Source organism: Python bivittatus, unplaced genomic scaffold (genome assembly GCF_059951505.1).
Source record: "Python bivittatus isolate LINGU-HERP-01145 unplaced genomic scaffold, Pbiv_v1 ctg000370_np1212, whole genome shotgun sequence".
In the NCBI taxonomy this organism is placed as follows: Eukaryota; Metazoa; Chordata; class Lepidosauria; order Squamata; family Pythonidae; genus Python; species Python bivittatus.
Genome location: NW_028277062.1, coordinates 1,929,790 through 1,944,968, shown reverse-complemented (window position 1 = coordinate 1,944,968; position 15,179 = coordinate 1,929,790). Strand labels below are relative to the sequence as shown.

Genomic DNA, 15,179 nt, shown 5'->3' with positions numbered 1-15,179 from the left:
TTGGGCTCCGTGAGTCCCCCAACGCATTTCTTTCCGCATCATTTCTGCTTTGGCTCTTGTGGCTCCTGATCCCTTCCAGGGGTTACCCCTTCTACGTCAACACACCGGCCTGACTTTTTGACCTGGGTAAGGAACTAACTGAGCTAGTGTCTCTCAACCTTGACAACTTTAAGATGTCTGGACATTAAATGTCATGGACTGTTGGATGACAAGCAAATTCAAGGAGTCCTTGAGAAGAACAGACGGACTGCAAAAAGCTGAATGAACTCTGTGTGTGTGTGCATGTGTGTGTGTGTGCGCGCGTGCACATGTGTGTGTGTCTTGACTATGGAGAATGGAGGCACATAAGCACACCTGGAGAATTAAATATGTTCAGGAAGAGATGGTAAAGAACTGAAGCAAATGGAGAAATCATTCTTCACTGAGCTTAAAAATGCCAGCTTGGAAGTCCTGGCATTTGAAAGATTTTTTTTTAATGAGTTAGTAGCTGCCGAAAGAACAGGAAGCAGAGGAGGAATTCATGAACAGATCCTGCAATAGAGGAATATAAGCCGTGCTTCTTAAGCAGCAATGAAAATGGGAATCCATCCGTAAAGCCACGCGGGAGAAGATTCAGTGCAGTTGCTTTTCATGTAGCATACAATTAAACAACAAAAGTCACACCCACAAGTTGGTTGGTGCTGTACCAGGTCAAACGGAGTTGAAAAAGCACTGGGGGTGAGGGAAGATGGTGGCCCGCTGCCAGTCCTGAAACACTGAATTGGGGAAAAAAATGTGGATTGGAGAAATGGCTTTTAGTGAGGGACCTAGATGGTAGCTGAGCAAGGACTGAGCCTTTCTCTCAGGGGTGTCCACAAGGAGGGGGTCAAACATGTCAAGATGGGTGGCCACAACCGTGCAATCACAGTTCGCTCCTTTTGTCACATCTCTCGTGACTTCTGTTTTCCACAGCCAGATTTCTGGACATGGTTAGGCCAAGGTCCACCTCAGCCTAGACAGCCCAGATGTGGTGTCCCAACTCTTGCCAGTGTCTTTCAAGGGGAGATCTTTAACGACTTCGTTGGCTGAGGAGCCTCACTGCACCACAGGCTGGGTGGCAGGTCCTTAGATGGATATGCTGTTCTTTATTTCAGGAGGGTTGAGATAATTGTATGGCAGAAGCAGGTGCCGGTTCCTTTCCTCGATTTCCTTGGAGATGGTGGCCAGATGTTTTTGGAAAGCGGCAATAACCTTCTTTGGGCCTTCCTCTGTGAAATGTTCCTCAGAGTAGTAACCCAGAGGTCTCTGGAAGAGATGAAAAAAACCCATGGTGAGGTCCCATCTTAGTAGATCTGGAGAACCATCTTTTGGAGGGAAAATGTCCTGGGGTTGCAGAACCATCAGCTCCAGGGAAATGTCCAGGGGTCATGAGAAGTGTCCCTTTTGGAGCAGATATCCTGGAGTTAGGGGCTCTATCAGCTCCAGGGAAATGCCTTGGAGCAAGGAGATTATCCCTGTGAGGGTGATCTCCTGGGATCTGAGGAATAATCCCTTGAAGGAAATCCAGAAAAGATGGGGAACGCGTCTTGATAAGACTAAAAGGTACATTTCCTCTTGGCACACAGAGCAAATTGCCAACTTTCTAACACGACAGAAGAGTTCTCCAATGCCAACCAATTTAATGAAAAACAAAGCAAGAAAAACTGCAGTCTTGCACCTCACTTTATATTTAAAGATTACATTTATATATCCTACCATTCTTCCAAAGAATTCTAACTGAGCTACGTGGTTCCCCTGTCTCCATTCTATCTTCACAACAATCCACGAGGTAACTTAGACTGAGAGGCTATGACTGAATTCAGACTTCAGTCTGTTCAACTGTGGTTTATTAACTAATCTCAAATTGCTTGGGCTTGTAAACCAAGCTACAATGCCTGGACTGACATGCCACATTAGACCAAACCAACAGGAACCACAAAAACATATTACAGCGTAACCTGATTTGTGAATCTTGGCTGTGGGATTATCTAGAAATCCCATGGCTAAATTACAGATTGGGATCAAGCTTTCCTTAATCCTTTCCCACAACTTACACCACTGTGGCTTAGTTTGGCTCTTAACAGAATATGGGAGAAATCCTTCTTACCTTGTCCCCTGGTTCTCTGCTGAGAAGCCATAAGATGAGCAATGTTTGGCAGCTCGTGCTGACATCTGGCAAGGTCTCCAGGATGTCCGCAAAAGTCACACTGCCTTTGGATTCTGGGGGAGGCTTTCGCATGGTGGAAGGGTAGTTGGGCATCCAGGCCCCAAAATCAAACTGGAGAAGAATGGAAGCTGGAGGTTAGAGCACCCCCAAACCCACAAGCTATTCCTTAGCTCCCACCTAGAAAGACAAAGTTGCTGAGAAGGTTTATCTGGGACACTTTCTACAGGTACCACCAAGGATCTCCCTCTTCCATAGCTCCTTCTGAAAAGGAGATTTTTTTCAGAGATTCAAAGGATATCAGGACATTTGCAGAGAGATGAAAGAGCAGGGGAGCCCCATTCCACTTCCTGGGACTCAACCACCCATTATTAACAAATGTTGTGCCCAATTTCTTCTCCTGTCCTCACCCTGGGAAATGATCTGTGGTTTTAACAGTTGCGCATCAGGTAGAGATACCACATTTCTCTATCTCCAAGCTTGAGTCATGTTTATTAAAATCATTTTTCATGTGTGGAGTGAGGTTTCCACCAATCTGATATTCAGATACCTTGGAGTTTACCTTCCAAAATATCTAGCTAGCATGGGAGGGCACTGAGTTGGGGAAAGGGGGCATATGCACAGTTCAACCCCCACTATCCTTCCATAGAGCTAAGAAACAAGAAAAGGAGGCCCCCCAAACCTGGCCATTGTTGACACTGGCATGGCGGACGGAGCAGGTGAAGACCACCATTGTCAGGTACCTGGTTAACTCCGCAATAGTTCCTAGATGTGCAGGGAAACCTGGAAGAACAAAAAATATTGGTGGGGTGGGATGGGCTAAAGTGTGGTGAAACTCCCCTCCGTTCACCTGGCCTGCTGTTCCCTCCCAGAATTGCACCAGGCAATTCTTGACTTTATACTTTTATCACCAAAAAGCAGTGGTGGAATTGAGAGAAAAGAGTTTTACCAGAGGATTGTCGCTGATAGAAACATTTCTCAAAGATTTCAGCCACCCAGGCCTGCAGCTCCATATCCTTTTCCACAGTGGTATCACTCGGATAATAAAGGCTGATAATCCCAGATACGAAGCTGCAAAGATGCAAAGCGTGGAGGGGAGGGGAACAGAAGTGGCATCAGTCCCAGTATATGTGTGATGGAATGGACTTATGAAGGCCAGGCTCAGGGAGATAAGCGTGTTCTTAGCCCCCAGCAGGAGCGTGGGAAGTTCAAGAAGATGAGGCTGGCACCTCCCTAAGAAATTCATGGTGTTGTGGCTGGCTGGCTTGGGAACTAGGGTTCAGTCTGGGGAGATTTCTGTCCTGAGGTTGAAGCTAATAAACGCAATAGAATTGTATTTGCATTGTCTCTTGGAGTTCTTTGGGCTGAACCTGACATCAATCTCACCAGACTGAACCCTAGTTCCCAAGCCAGCCAGCTACAACACCGTGAATTCCTTAGGGAGGTGCCAGCCTCATCTTCTAGAACTTCCCACGCTCCTGCTGGGGGCTAAGAACACGCTTATCTCCCTGAGCCTGGCCTTCATAAGTCCATTCTATCACAATATGGAAGAGAAACTGGCATTCTCCTAAGCAGCAGTATATGACAGCAAGAACTTCTGATAAGTAAATGTACTGTAGAAAAGCTAAGAAGCCATTATGGAAGAATTCTACTGACTGCAATGTATTAAACACAAGTTCTACTTACACATCTGTGTTTAAATTCCTTGTGCTTTTTTCCAGGCCCATAGATATTAACCTCTCTTACCTATCATGGCTTCTGCTAATCAAAGCTTGCACATAACAGTTTTTAGTAAAACAGAAAAAATGTAGAACTAGGTTACCAGCTTTGGCTACATTCAACATTTCCTGCTCATAGTAAGGAACGATGCCCATCAGTTTTGGCAAATATTGGCCAGGAAACCCCAAGTGCAGCCAAAGCCCATTTTTATCCCAAACATGCTCACTTGTTCCATGCAAGCTAGGACCTCTAATCTAGAGATTGCCTTGCAGACCAAGATACTATGACCTGCATCCTCTTATGGTATACTGAAACACACTTGGGGTACTGGATGTAGGATGTCCCTTATCAAGCTGGGAATTCTGTGATTTGAGGATGGGAGTGCAGATAGACCTTGCATGCCATACTTTCGCCCCTCCCATTCTCTTTTACCGGGATCACACCTCTCTATAGCACCCCAGAGTTTCAATCCGTCCTCCTTGTAATAGTAGTTGGGCAACGATTCAACCCCTCTGTCCCGGAGTTCATCAGGAAGGCAGAGAGTGGAGTAGGTCATCTTTGAAAGACCCCTGGCCACCAGCTGCGACAGACCCTGGAAACCTGTGCCCATCACCTGGAAAGAAAAGGAAGGAAGGAAGGAAGGAAGGAAGGAAGGAAGGAAGGAAGGAAGGAAGGAAGGAAGGAAGGAAGGAAGAAAGAAAGAAAGAAAGAAAGAAAGAAAGAAAGAAAGAAAGAAAGAAAGAACACACTTGTAGTAGACCTTCACAAGGGGACTCCTGTCACATGTAAAAAAGGAGTAGGACTTTAATCATTCAGTAGTGCCTTTCATCTTCCATTTTTTGACATACACATACCCTCCAGACACCCTGGCTTTGTACACTTGGAACAGTCTAGCACACAAAGATGCCTGTTTTCCACCCATGACATCTGCCCTTCCCTTCCCATGTCTGGTGCAGTTCCATCTGGAGGACAAATGCCCCTAGGATCAGGACGATCAAGGGTGAGGAGGATCCATCCTTTACCTTGTCTAGCATCCCATTGGGGGCAAGGAGGTTCTCCCTGCCAAGGACGTTGATGTGCAGTGTGTAGCGGAAGTGTGGGATTAGCAGCTGTGGGAAAGGAAACCACAAACAGGTCAGAGAAGAAATGAAGCAAGTGGTGACGTCCCTAGGAGATCTTCTCCCTCCCCTCTCTCTCTACAGCCTGTTGAGGCCAACAGGGAGAATACCATATAACAGGTAAGTGAAGGTACATCTATTCTGCACCCCTCCTGAGGATACTTCAACTTCTAGAGATTTGTGGGTGACTTCCTGGAGATGCTTTGAGCGGGTGACAGGCTACAGCAGTGACTCACCCAATCCAGTGGACATCTCTGCCATCTCATAGCCAAGTTTTTTGCTTCATCCCTGAACATTCAACGGTGCTGGCCCCTCCTTATGGCTGACATATCTCTTCTGGCTTCCCTCCCCACGCATACTCACCTTGTGTACCGGATGGCACCTGGGAAGCTGCCGGAGGGTGGCCAGCAAGAAGACTTCCACCACCAGGTGTGTATAAAGCAGATGGGTGAGCATCTCATGGATGTAAAACGTGCTGTTGCGAACCCAAAACTTGGCCAGCGCCCAGTCCCACTCAGAGTCCGTGGGTAAGAAAATGGGGCTCTTTGGCCCAGGTTGCTGGGTCAACTAGAATGAGAAGAAACTCTTGAGATTCCTGCTTTTTCAAAGAACCCTCTGGAGGAAATAAAATGGTGTCCAATCTCCATTCAGGTACACTTAAACTCATTAAATCTCAATTGGTCAAGGATCTGAATGGTATATAATCCACCTTCCCTTAAGTTCTCAGATCAGAGAGATACAGATGTTACAATGTCAATTGAGATGTTACAATCTCAACTGAGAGATACAGATTGTTATCAACCTCAGTTGGTCATATATCTGAATGGTCCATCTTCCTTTCAGTACTCAAATCAGAGAGATACAGATGTTACATTACGTCATGTCCTCATGTACAAGGTTTTACATGACTTCCACCACCACCTCCTTTGGACAGAAGGCAATTTCTCTATTTCTATACAGTGTAGATCCTGCATGGTGTTTTCAGTTATACCATGCACCAGGAGGCACACACTAAAGTGACACGTTTCCCCATTTGGGACTCGTCAGATGTAGGTGGCCAGAGGTTATCCTATGGGGTTCAAACTCTCTACCGGGAATTGAACTCATGGGCTTTTGTAGCTTAGATGACAATACACGGTGCATTAGAAGTCATGTGAAACCCTGTACACAATTGTGTAAATGTGTCTAATGGTGTGCAAATGTGGTTATCACTATCAATAGACACATAGAGATAAACCACATTTACACACCATTCAAAAGATACAATAAAAAAGCTAAGAAGGAAACAAAAAGACCAGAACATGTCCTCTCCAGCAGCCTACACCCAGATAAGCGGGGATAAGCGGGGATTAACACCAGACAAACAATCAAACAGAAAACAATACCCTAATCAAGGAACTACCAAAGAGAAAACCGGCAGGGCAGTATATAAACAAGGATCAAACCCCACACCCACTAGCACTGATGATGTTACCTAGTTGGGTAATGAAACGTCTGCAAGCAAACAACCAAGCTCAGAGAGCACCAGGACCCCAAAAAACAATATCTTTCAAAACTGCCTCTAATTGCTACAGCAACACAGAGAATTGACAATACCAGTGCTGTTCCAGTAGCTTTCTACCCATCTTTTGACTGCTTTATTCCTTGACTGATAAATTAAAAACTGCTTAGGATTTTCTTCATTTAAATTACTGCTCTGTCGTGATAAATTATGGGTCCACAGAAGAGAAGACAGAGAAAACAAGGATCACCCCCATCTTCATCCAAGGGAAAACAGCTTCTTTGTACTGAAGAACAGCAGCAAGATGAATTTATTTCTGATCCAGCAGAGAAAGTAGACATTCTTCCAACAGGAGATAGATACTTCCTAGCATGGACAATCTAAAACCTGATTATTATTATTTTTTTTATAAGAAACTCACATTGATTCACACAGAAAGCTCTCTTATCTAGTAGATGGTTGGTGAAGCATATAATAGTGGAAATTCAAAATAATTACAATTAACAATCTTCAAAATTTATAGTGGAACAAGATACAAGTCCAGAAGGAAGAATTCCAGAAGTTTTCAATGCTGGTGATTAAAAGTTCTAGCAACTGTACTGGATTTATTCATTGCTAGGGTCCTGCTAAGAACCATGCCGATGTTTTAGCTAATTTTATATACCACTAGAAAATCCCAGGGCTGTAGGCTTGATTGGGAAGTTGACAAACATTTCAGAAGACCGCAATGGCAGAGAACTTTCACAACGCTTTACTATAAAGGACGCGACTTTGTAGTAGAAAATGTTTCTCCTTGTTCAAACCCCCTTTTTTAAGTGCCTTTATAGTTGTGTAATTTTATATCTTTTTAAGATATGTATTGCTGCTGGGAGAGCTAAGTCTGTTCTTAAAGAGGCTCTTCCTAGCAATGGGCAAAACAGACAGGGAAAAAGGAGCTTCAGCGAAGGGGTGAGAAACTAGAGACCTTACCTGAATCGCAATGGGCACCATCTCCCCCCACGCAGTGAGGCGGAGGAGGCAGACGGGGGCCGAGACGTACTGGGGGGACCCATTGAGGCTTGTGGCGGGGATCCCTTCCAGAATCTGGCAGTCTATGAGAAAGATGTGGCCTTCCTAAAATTCACAAGCAGACCGTTTGAAAGGATGGGGAAGAGGTGGAAGAGGAGACCTGGAAATGCAATGCTACATTTCCCCAATGAAAGATGTGGGTTTTGCTCAAAGGGCCACTTCCAGCTTCAGATCCGAATATCTGGAGTGTTTGCAATGAAGGAGCCCAATCTACCATCTTTGGGGGGAAAGAATTAAATTAGGAGTACTTGGGGACTATCCAAGATTCATACGTTGGGTGCTACAGAGGGAAAGGCTTAGGTTGGGACTTGGGCTCCCAAAATCAGTCTGGCATGAGTTCCATGTACAGTAATGAATAAAAGCATTTTCAGTAGGGCAGGCATGGAACTGTTTCCCATAGAAATGGGGCCCCAATGGATAACTAAAAGACTCCATTTTGGATTTCCTATCTCAGGAACCCAAAACACCTTGGCCTTACCACTGTATGATGCAGTGAAGGTGAAGGTGTTGGACTGGACTGGGGAGGTCCCCCTCAACCATGAAAGCACCCTGGGTGACTTTTAGTCAGGGCTTCTCCCTCAGCCCACCCTACCTCAAAGGGTTGTCATGGGGAAAAAGGGGTGGAGGGAGTGTTAGATATGCTATCTATGAAGCTTCCAGAAGATGAGTTCAACTCAAGGGAGATGCTGGCTTTCCATCACCTCTTGACCAGAAAAGCTTCTCCGAAACAGCAATTGGTTGTGCTTCGTGAAGCTGGTGCTGGACTAGGCCTTCTGGCTGGGTATGTTGGCGTGTTTCTTATCTTACCTTCACCTCTTTGTCAAGGGTGGTGTCGGTTCCCAAGGATTCGGCCACCATCTCCTGCGTAACTGGGAATTTAGCTGGAATCTCTGGGCATCGCTGAATGATCTCTGGGCTTACGCCATTGAGATATTGGTAGCCAAAGAAGGCGTCTTCATCCCAGTGCCTGCTGACATATTCTGGGGACACAGAGATGTCCTTGAAAGGTCACCTGGAGGGCTGGTTTTTTAGGACAGGAAAGAGCTTGGCTGGCTGAACTTCAGGGCAGCATTTCTAATGCTCTAGATGTCATAGTAGGTTTGCTTACATGGCAGGGTTCTTGGGCCATCATGGAAAACATTCCAAATCTGCAACAGGTGCAGAACTAAAATTTTGACGAGTCTCAGCTTTTCCTTTCTTTTAAAGCCAGGTTATCCAGAAGGGGCCCCTCCCCACTGTTGCGATTCTGAGCTTCTAGTCCACACGGCTAGGAAACTGCCTGGAAATTCACAGGCCGTTCCAGTGCTGATGTTCAGCACTAAATATTGGCTAAGGTTTCTGTGGACCTCACCCGACTGAGTCACACACAAGCCCAGGAGTGTCTGTAGGGCAGTGTTTCTCAGCCTTGGTGCCTTTAAGACGGGTGGACCTCAACTCCCAGAATTCCCCAGCCCGCAGAGCTGTGGTGGGTATTTTTCAGCCTTGGCTGACTTCAGTGCAGTCCTCCACATGGTGCCCACTGAGTAGGTCATCCTCTGTTCTTTGGAGGAAGAACTTTCTTGTGGCTTCTTTGGGTAAGATGGAAACAAGGGTGACCTTGGTGGTCTTTGAAGGTTGATGCACCTCCATCTTCATGCTGGCTGGGGAATTCTGGGAGTTGAAGTCCACCCATCTGAAAGCTGCCAAGGTTGGAAAACACTGCCGTAGGGGATGGTCGAAGAAGTCATGATGCAATGGTGCAATCAAAGCTCAATCGTGACCCTTTTAAGTGCCCTGCGGACAACCCTGGAAATAAGGCGAGGTGAGCAGACTGACCCGAGACTGGGGTTCGATAAAACCAAAAGGCCCTTCGGATGTCATCCAATTTCCTCCAGGAGCTCTTGTAGTTCAGCAGTCCTTTCAGCTTCAACTCGATTTCCCTGGCATTGAAAAAGGGAAAATAAATATAATGCCACCAGACCTCTCCTCTACTCCCACTCTCTGTTCCCTGAAGCATAAAGAGCCATCAGAATTTCAGGAAATACAACCAACTTTTCTCTAATTGGGAGCCAGGAAGGGGGAAAATTCCCTCTGCAGCATTTCATCTGACATGCGGTTGATTAGGATAAGGAAAAGGTTGAGCTGGGCATAACTCCTGGTGCCTACGTAGACAGAAAGAGTTCAACCCTATTTCTTTTCAAGAACAACCATGCTGGCTAGGTCGGCCACCTGCCAGGTCTGCTGGTTAAAAGGGAGGCTTGATCCTGGCTTTTGGAAATTGAATACAAAGCCCCAAACAGCCATATTAACCATAATATTAGTCATTATTCCATCTAGGGTAGTGTTTCTCAACCTTGGAAACTTTAGGATGGATGGACTTCAACTCCCAGAACTTTACGATGGGTGGACTTCAACTCCCAGAATTCCCCAGCCAGCCATGCTGGCTCGGGAATTCTGGGAGTTGAAGTCCACCCATCTTAAAGTTGCCAAGATTGAGAAACACTGCCCTAGTGTCTCGTTCCTGCACCCTCTCCTTCTTTGGCTGTAGAGGTTTTACAGGACTTGCGGAAAACCGATTAAACCACGGCAGCGAATTGAACAAGATTTTTTCTTTCGGTAGCCAAGAATACTTGGATTCTCCTCCCGCTCCATTCCGACTCGTACGTACGCAGCTGTCAGGTAGATTTGGAAAGTATTGGCTTTGATGCTCGAATATTGATCGTTCAGGTGCAACTGATCCACAGAATCGACATCTAGGCATTTGGGCCATCCTGGCTGATAATCTTTATATCTGTAGCAAAGAGACACCAGAAAGGGTTGTGGATTAATATTTATTGTATTTATTTCTATGCCCCCTCCATCTCAATGAATGACTATTTGCTCTTTTCTATAAAAGTTTTGCTCTTCAATGGCACCTACATCGATCCAGCTTGGGGTCGGGGGCTTCCAGAAAAAGTTTCTGGAACTAACCATTAATATTATCGCTCCCACTCTTCCATTTTTTCTATTTTTACATTTCCTTCCTTGTGGGAGAACAAGGTTGGGCTTCAAATGGAGAAATGCTTCATCAGAATTCCAGAAAAATTGTCCCAAATCAGAGAAGGGCAATTGCTGGATTAAACGCTGTCTTGGAAAGACGCCTCTTCCTTCTTGGTCGGTCCTCAACATATAGTATATGATTACACTTTTTTTTCCTCTCGTCTTGCAAAACTAGGTTTTAGGGATATCAGCGACCCTTTGCAGGCCTCAGAAATGGAGAAGGACATGGAATGCATATTTTCCCATTAAAAATCAGGAGGAATCTGGAGCACCTTTTCCGACACACCAATTTCAGTAACGCAGGGAAATTGCTGGCAGTTCAAATTGGCGTGCAAAGTTTTAGTTCCGTGTTTCTCAATCTCAGCGACTTTAAGACCTGTGGACTTCAATTCCCAGAATTCCCCAGCTGGCTGGGGAATTCTGGGAGTTGAAGTCCACAGGTCTTAAAGTCGCTGAGATTGAGAAACATTACTTTCGATTATTAAACAACCCAATTTATAGCTCTGCAAAGCAGTGAGAGTAAACTCCCGAAAACTCCGCAGTAAAAATTGGATTCCCTGGCTAGTTTTTACGGGAATTTAAGATATACTGTACTGGGTGTGTGTGTTTGTGCCTGCATGCAAGAGGGAGTGTTTAAATTTATTTGTGAGGAATCACATCCTTTTAAATATTCACACGTGGCCTTAGCATTTTAGATAACCTGACTCACCGGTAGGCTTCCTGTTTTGCTAGTAGTTCATATCTCCGATGTTGTAAAAGCAATTGATTATTTGCATCCATGTGCACAATTTTAGCTGCAAAAAGAGAGGTGGCCAATTGGCTGGTTAGAATGATTTCTAAGCTGCCTGCTTTGTTTTCTTCCTTCTGCCATGCTGAAAGAACAGAAGTTCAGAATATCACCATCCTCTTGTACGTTAAAGGTAATAATTTGTGGCTGTAAAGTATGTCGGAACCTAGCTCGGGGCAGCTGCGTACCCCTTAAAACTCCCCAGTCAGATGGTGCTTTCCAATAGCTGTCACGGAAGGCAGAAATTCCCCTGGAAATTCCACCTTTCCAAGTTTCTCAACGGGGCTTTTCCGTTATTGTCCCTCGGCTTTTAGGTCAGCTGTCCTTACGGCCTTTCTTATGCTGCATTCATGTCGTTTTAATTGTGTTTTGATCTGTTAGCTGTCTACAGTCACGACGGTGAGATGGCTAGCTGTGCAAACCAGATAAATCGTACATTTCTGTACCAGGGAGGACAAAACTATAGCTGAGGATTCCTGCCTGTCTTGAAGCTGGAGGCGATTCAAGGATCCTTCGCCACACTTCTCTGGGCCAGCACAAGCTGCAGAGGCTCCATTTCTTACGCTTCCTAAGAAATCACCCCCTGGTTTTGTAACTTATCTGTCTACTAGGAAAACGTTCAGAAATAAAACTGGCAGTGCTACAAAGCTGCTGAACCGTATCTGGACTATTCATTATACAGCACTGTTTTTCAAACTTGGGACCTTTAAGATGGGTGGACTTCAACTCCCAGAATTCCCCAGCCAGCTCGATCCCTTCCAAGGCCATATAGCCCGTCAGAACACAACTCAATCACGACCGCTGTACTTTGGATTTCTCCCCTGGGTCCGACGGACAAAAATAAAATGAAATGAAGAAGGAGGAGAACTTGACATGGACCTTCCATGCAATGCAAAGCCTCGTAGAAGATGGGAAGGTCTCACCTGTCCCTTCTCGGAGCTCGGAGGTGGAGTAGCCCAGGATCCACTGGTAGCAAGGGAAACGGTGGGTCTGCCCCTGGGGCGTCTCCACTTCGAGGAAGCTGCAGTTCCAGTTGGTGGGGGGGAAGAACCTGTAGGGCTCCTTATGAAGGCGGACCAGCAGAAGTGCCCCCAGCTCCCTCGGGGTTTCGACCACGAATTCCTCTACCTGGGAAACCCAAGAGGAAAGCTGAAATGGATCTGGCAGCTGGGAAGCGCCTTCTCCCACTTGCTTGCCCTCCAGATATCCTGGACTACGATCCCCATCAACTCCCGTCATTGTTGGCTGGAGATGATGGGAGTCGGAGAAGGCAAGGCTAGAGAACCAGGAATGGTCTCCGAGTTGCAATCCAACATCGCCTACGGGGTCTGTTGGGTGACAGCAGGCCATTGTGCTCCTTCGGCTTCACCTACCTTATAGAGCTGTTGTTGTGGGGCTCAACGGGAAGGTAGGATGAGCTGTGTCGGTGGGGTCAAGCTCCACAGAAAACGTTAGGATGCAAATAAACAGGAAAATCTCCTTTCGGTTGAGACTGGGACTACCCAGACGCAATCACGTAGATTTTTTGACAACCGTACAGGAGATGTTTGCTACCTATTTGCTTTGCCCGATGTGCTCTTTCCAACTTCTCTAGTTTGGGGCTTTCATTGTGGTCCCCCATCCAAGTCTGATGCGGGCTGACTTGATTTGCTTAATAGGAAAATCTCTCTTTATTCCCCAAAAGCAAACAAGCCAAAATTCAACTCGGCTCCCTTCTGCTACCCGAGATACAAAACCTGCAGCAACTGGCAGAGGGGCCCTAATTTTAGGCCCCGTTTCAGGGCAGAACTTGACGTATTCCTGAATTCCAGAACGGTGAGACTTTCCCTTCCCATCTCTTATCTTCTTCCCTGGGAAGAGGAGGCACATGCAAGAATGTGCATGTCGCAGAGCTTGGAGCACGTCCAACCTTCCACCTCCACTCCCTTCTGCAAATAAAAAACATGCCAGAGACTTAAGTGGCGGAACAAGATTAAAGTTCTGCTCGGATCTGGTATAAGAAAAGCACCGTTGCACCGTTCTTACACTCAGGAGGAAAAAAAAATCTCCGGTTCCAGTATGGTTATCAGGTGAGCGAGAATGGGGCAGGGTTGAATTGGCTCCTCCCAACCCCTAGTTGTGGGCGGCAAACTGAGGGGAGGATTATTTCAGCCCCTCGTTGGACGGAGAGGAGACTAAGTTAGCAAATTTTTAAAAAAAGCAAAAAAAATTAGCAAAAAAGGAAACAGAAAAGCCTTGCTCCTTTTCTCCTGCTGGCGTTGGGGTCCCTGCCCCGCACAAAATGGGGACCCAAATATTTTAAATTTTGGCTCAGCCCTTTGTGTGCTGGAAAGACAAGCCGCTGCTTGAATTAGGAGGAGTCTGGTGGCATCTTTGCAAGCTAACAAATGTAGTTCAAAGGCAGAAGCTTTCGTGAGCTGCAAAAGCTTCTGCCTTTGAACTACATTTGTTAGCTTGGAAAGATGCCGCCAGACTCCTGATTTTGGGGTACCCTGGACTAATTTGGCTCTCCCCCTATAATGCTACACAAGACGAAGCGCAAAATTCAGTCCCATGGAGAGGAAATCCATAAGGCATCTGATGGAGGGGGCTGTGGGTCCGGAAAACTTCTGCCTTTTCATAAAATTGGTTACTGCAGTCGGAAACGGCGCTCCCTGCCTCTTCCTGATTTTCTCTGACATTCTCCTCCTACAAAACCCCTCCTCGAGCAGCAGTGACAGGGTGAGATTAGCAGAGGATAATCTCTTCCTCTTCATCCCGTTGAACAAGATCTGCTGTGATTTCTCCAAAAACTGATGCTATCCTTGCCTGCCAAAAGCCCAACGCTCAGCCTGTTCGGATAGGAATGGGGAAATCTGGAAAACGTGAAGTGTAGGGTGGCAAGATCTGCCCTGCAAAGGTCAGACGACCACAAGATGTCAGCAGAAAAAAGAAAGAAGGAAAAAAAATCTTTTCTTTGCTGCCCTCTAGTGTGGCCAAGGAGATCTCCCTCCCGAAGAACCCCCTGGCAGTCTGCAGGAACGAGGCAAAGGATGATGGGAGCGGTAGTGACATCTGGAGCCTCAAAGGCTGCCTCCCAAATTACTAAACTTCCAAGCACTTACTTCTCCAGGAGAAAAATCTTTCCCATATTTATCCAGCTGAAACTTGGGACTCTCCCCGTGAGTTCCCACCAAGGTGATGGAGATGGAATCCATGGTCCCGCCGAAGAAGTAGTCGCCGGTGGCCGCTCGGATTTTGTAGGTGACCGCAGGAACTGCTGCCATGGTGGCCGGTGACGCTGATGGAGAAGAAGGAAAGAGAAAAGAAAGAGAGAGGGAGGGAGGGAGAGAGAAAATATCACCCCAAAATGTTTGTCTTCCTTTAGCGCCTGGAATTTGTCTATATAAACAAGAGGCCCAGCAAGATGACCCACTGGTGTGCCTTGGAGGGATGAAGCTGGTGAGAAAATACTGTCCTGGTCATGAGGCTCCTGGATGGGGCCCTCCCTAATCCACCACACCTTTGTCCCTCCAGTGACAAATGCAACTGCTCCCCGGCAGACAGGAAGGGCCACAGCGCAAGGCGAAGTCATCCGACGAATGCTGGAAGAAAACAGGTGCCAATGTTTCTGGAAGCCAGCTAAGCACTTCCCACCATCCATAATCATCGAGGCAGGAGGGTGCCCTGAAGGTTGTTGAGCCCAGCCCTCTGCTCAACGCATGAGCTTCCACAGATGGCGTCTCGCCTCAAGGATCTCTGCTCAGAAAGTGTCCACCACCTCCAGGGGCTGTTGGAGATCACTTT

The 15,179-nt window shown here is 46.5% G+C and overlaps 1 protein-coding gene across 1 annotated transcript; it reads right to left on the bottom strand.

Moving 5' to 3' along the window:
* Window positions 1-1,047: 1,047 nt before the first annotated feature.
* Window positions 1,048-14,659, bottom strand: LOC107326021 (hydroperoxide isomerase ALOXE3-like). Its single transcript, XM_025165720.2, has 14 exons — window positions 14,498-14,659; window positions 12,317-12,521; window positions 11,316-11,400; window positions 10,236-10,358; window positions 9,404-9,507; window positions 8,396-8,568; window positions 7,490-7,633; window positions 5,383-5,586; window positions 4,924-5,010; window positions 4,345-4,514; window positions 3,132-3,253; window positions 2,865-2,965; window positions 2,126-2,296; window positions 1,048-1,284 (listed from the first exon to the last, which is right to left on the bottom strand). Exons 1-14 carry the CDS (start codon window positions 14,657-14,659, stop codon window positions 1,105-1,107), a joined length of 2,031 nt encoding a protein of 676 aa, XP_025021488.2. The 3' UTR covers window positions 1,048-1,104.
* Window positions 14,660-15,179: the final 520 nt, after the last annotated feature.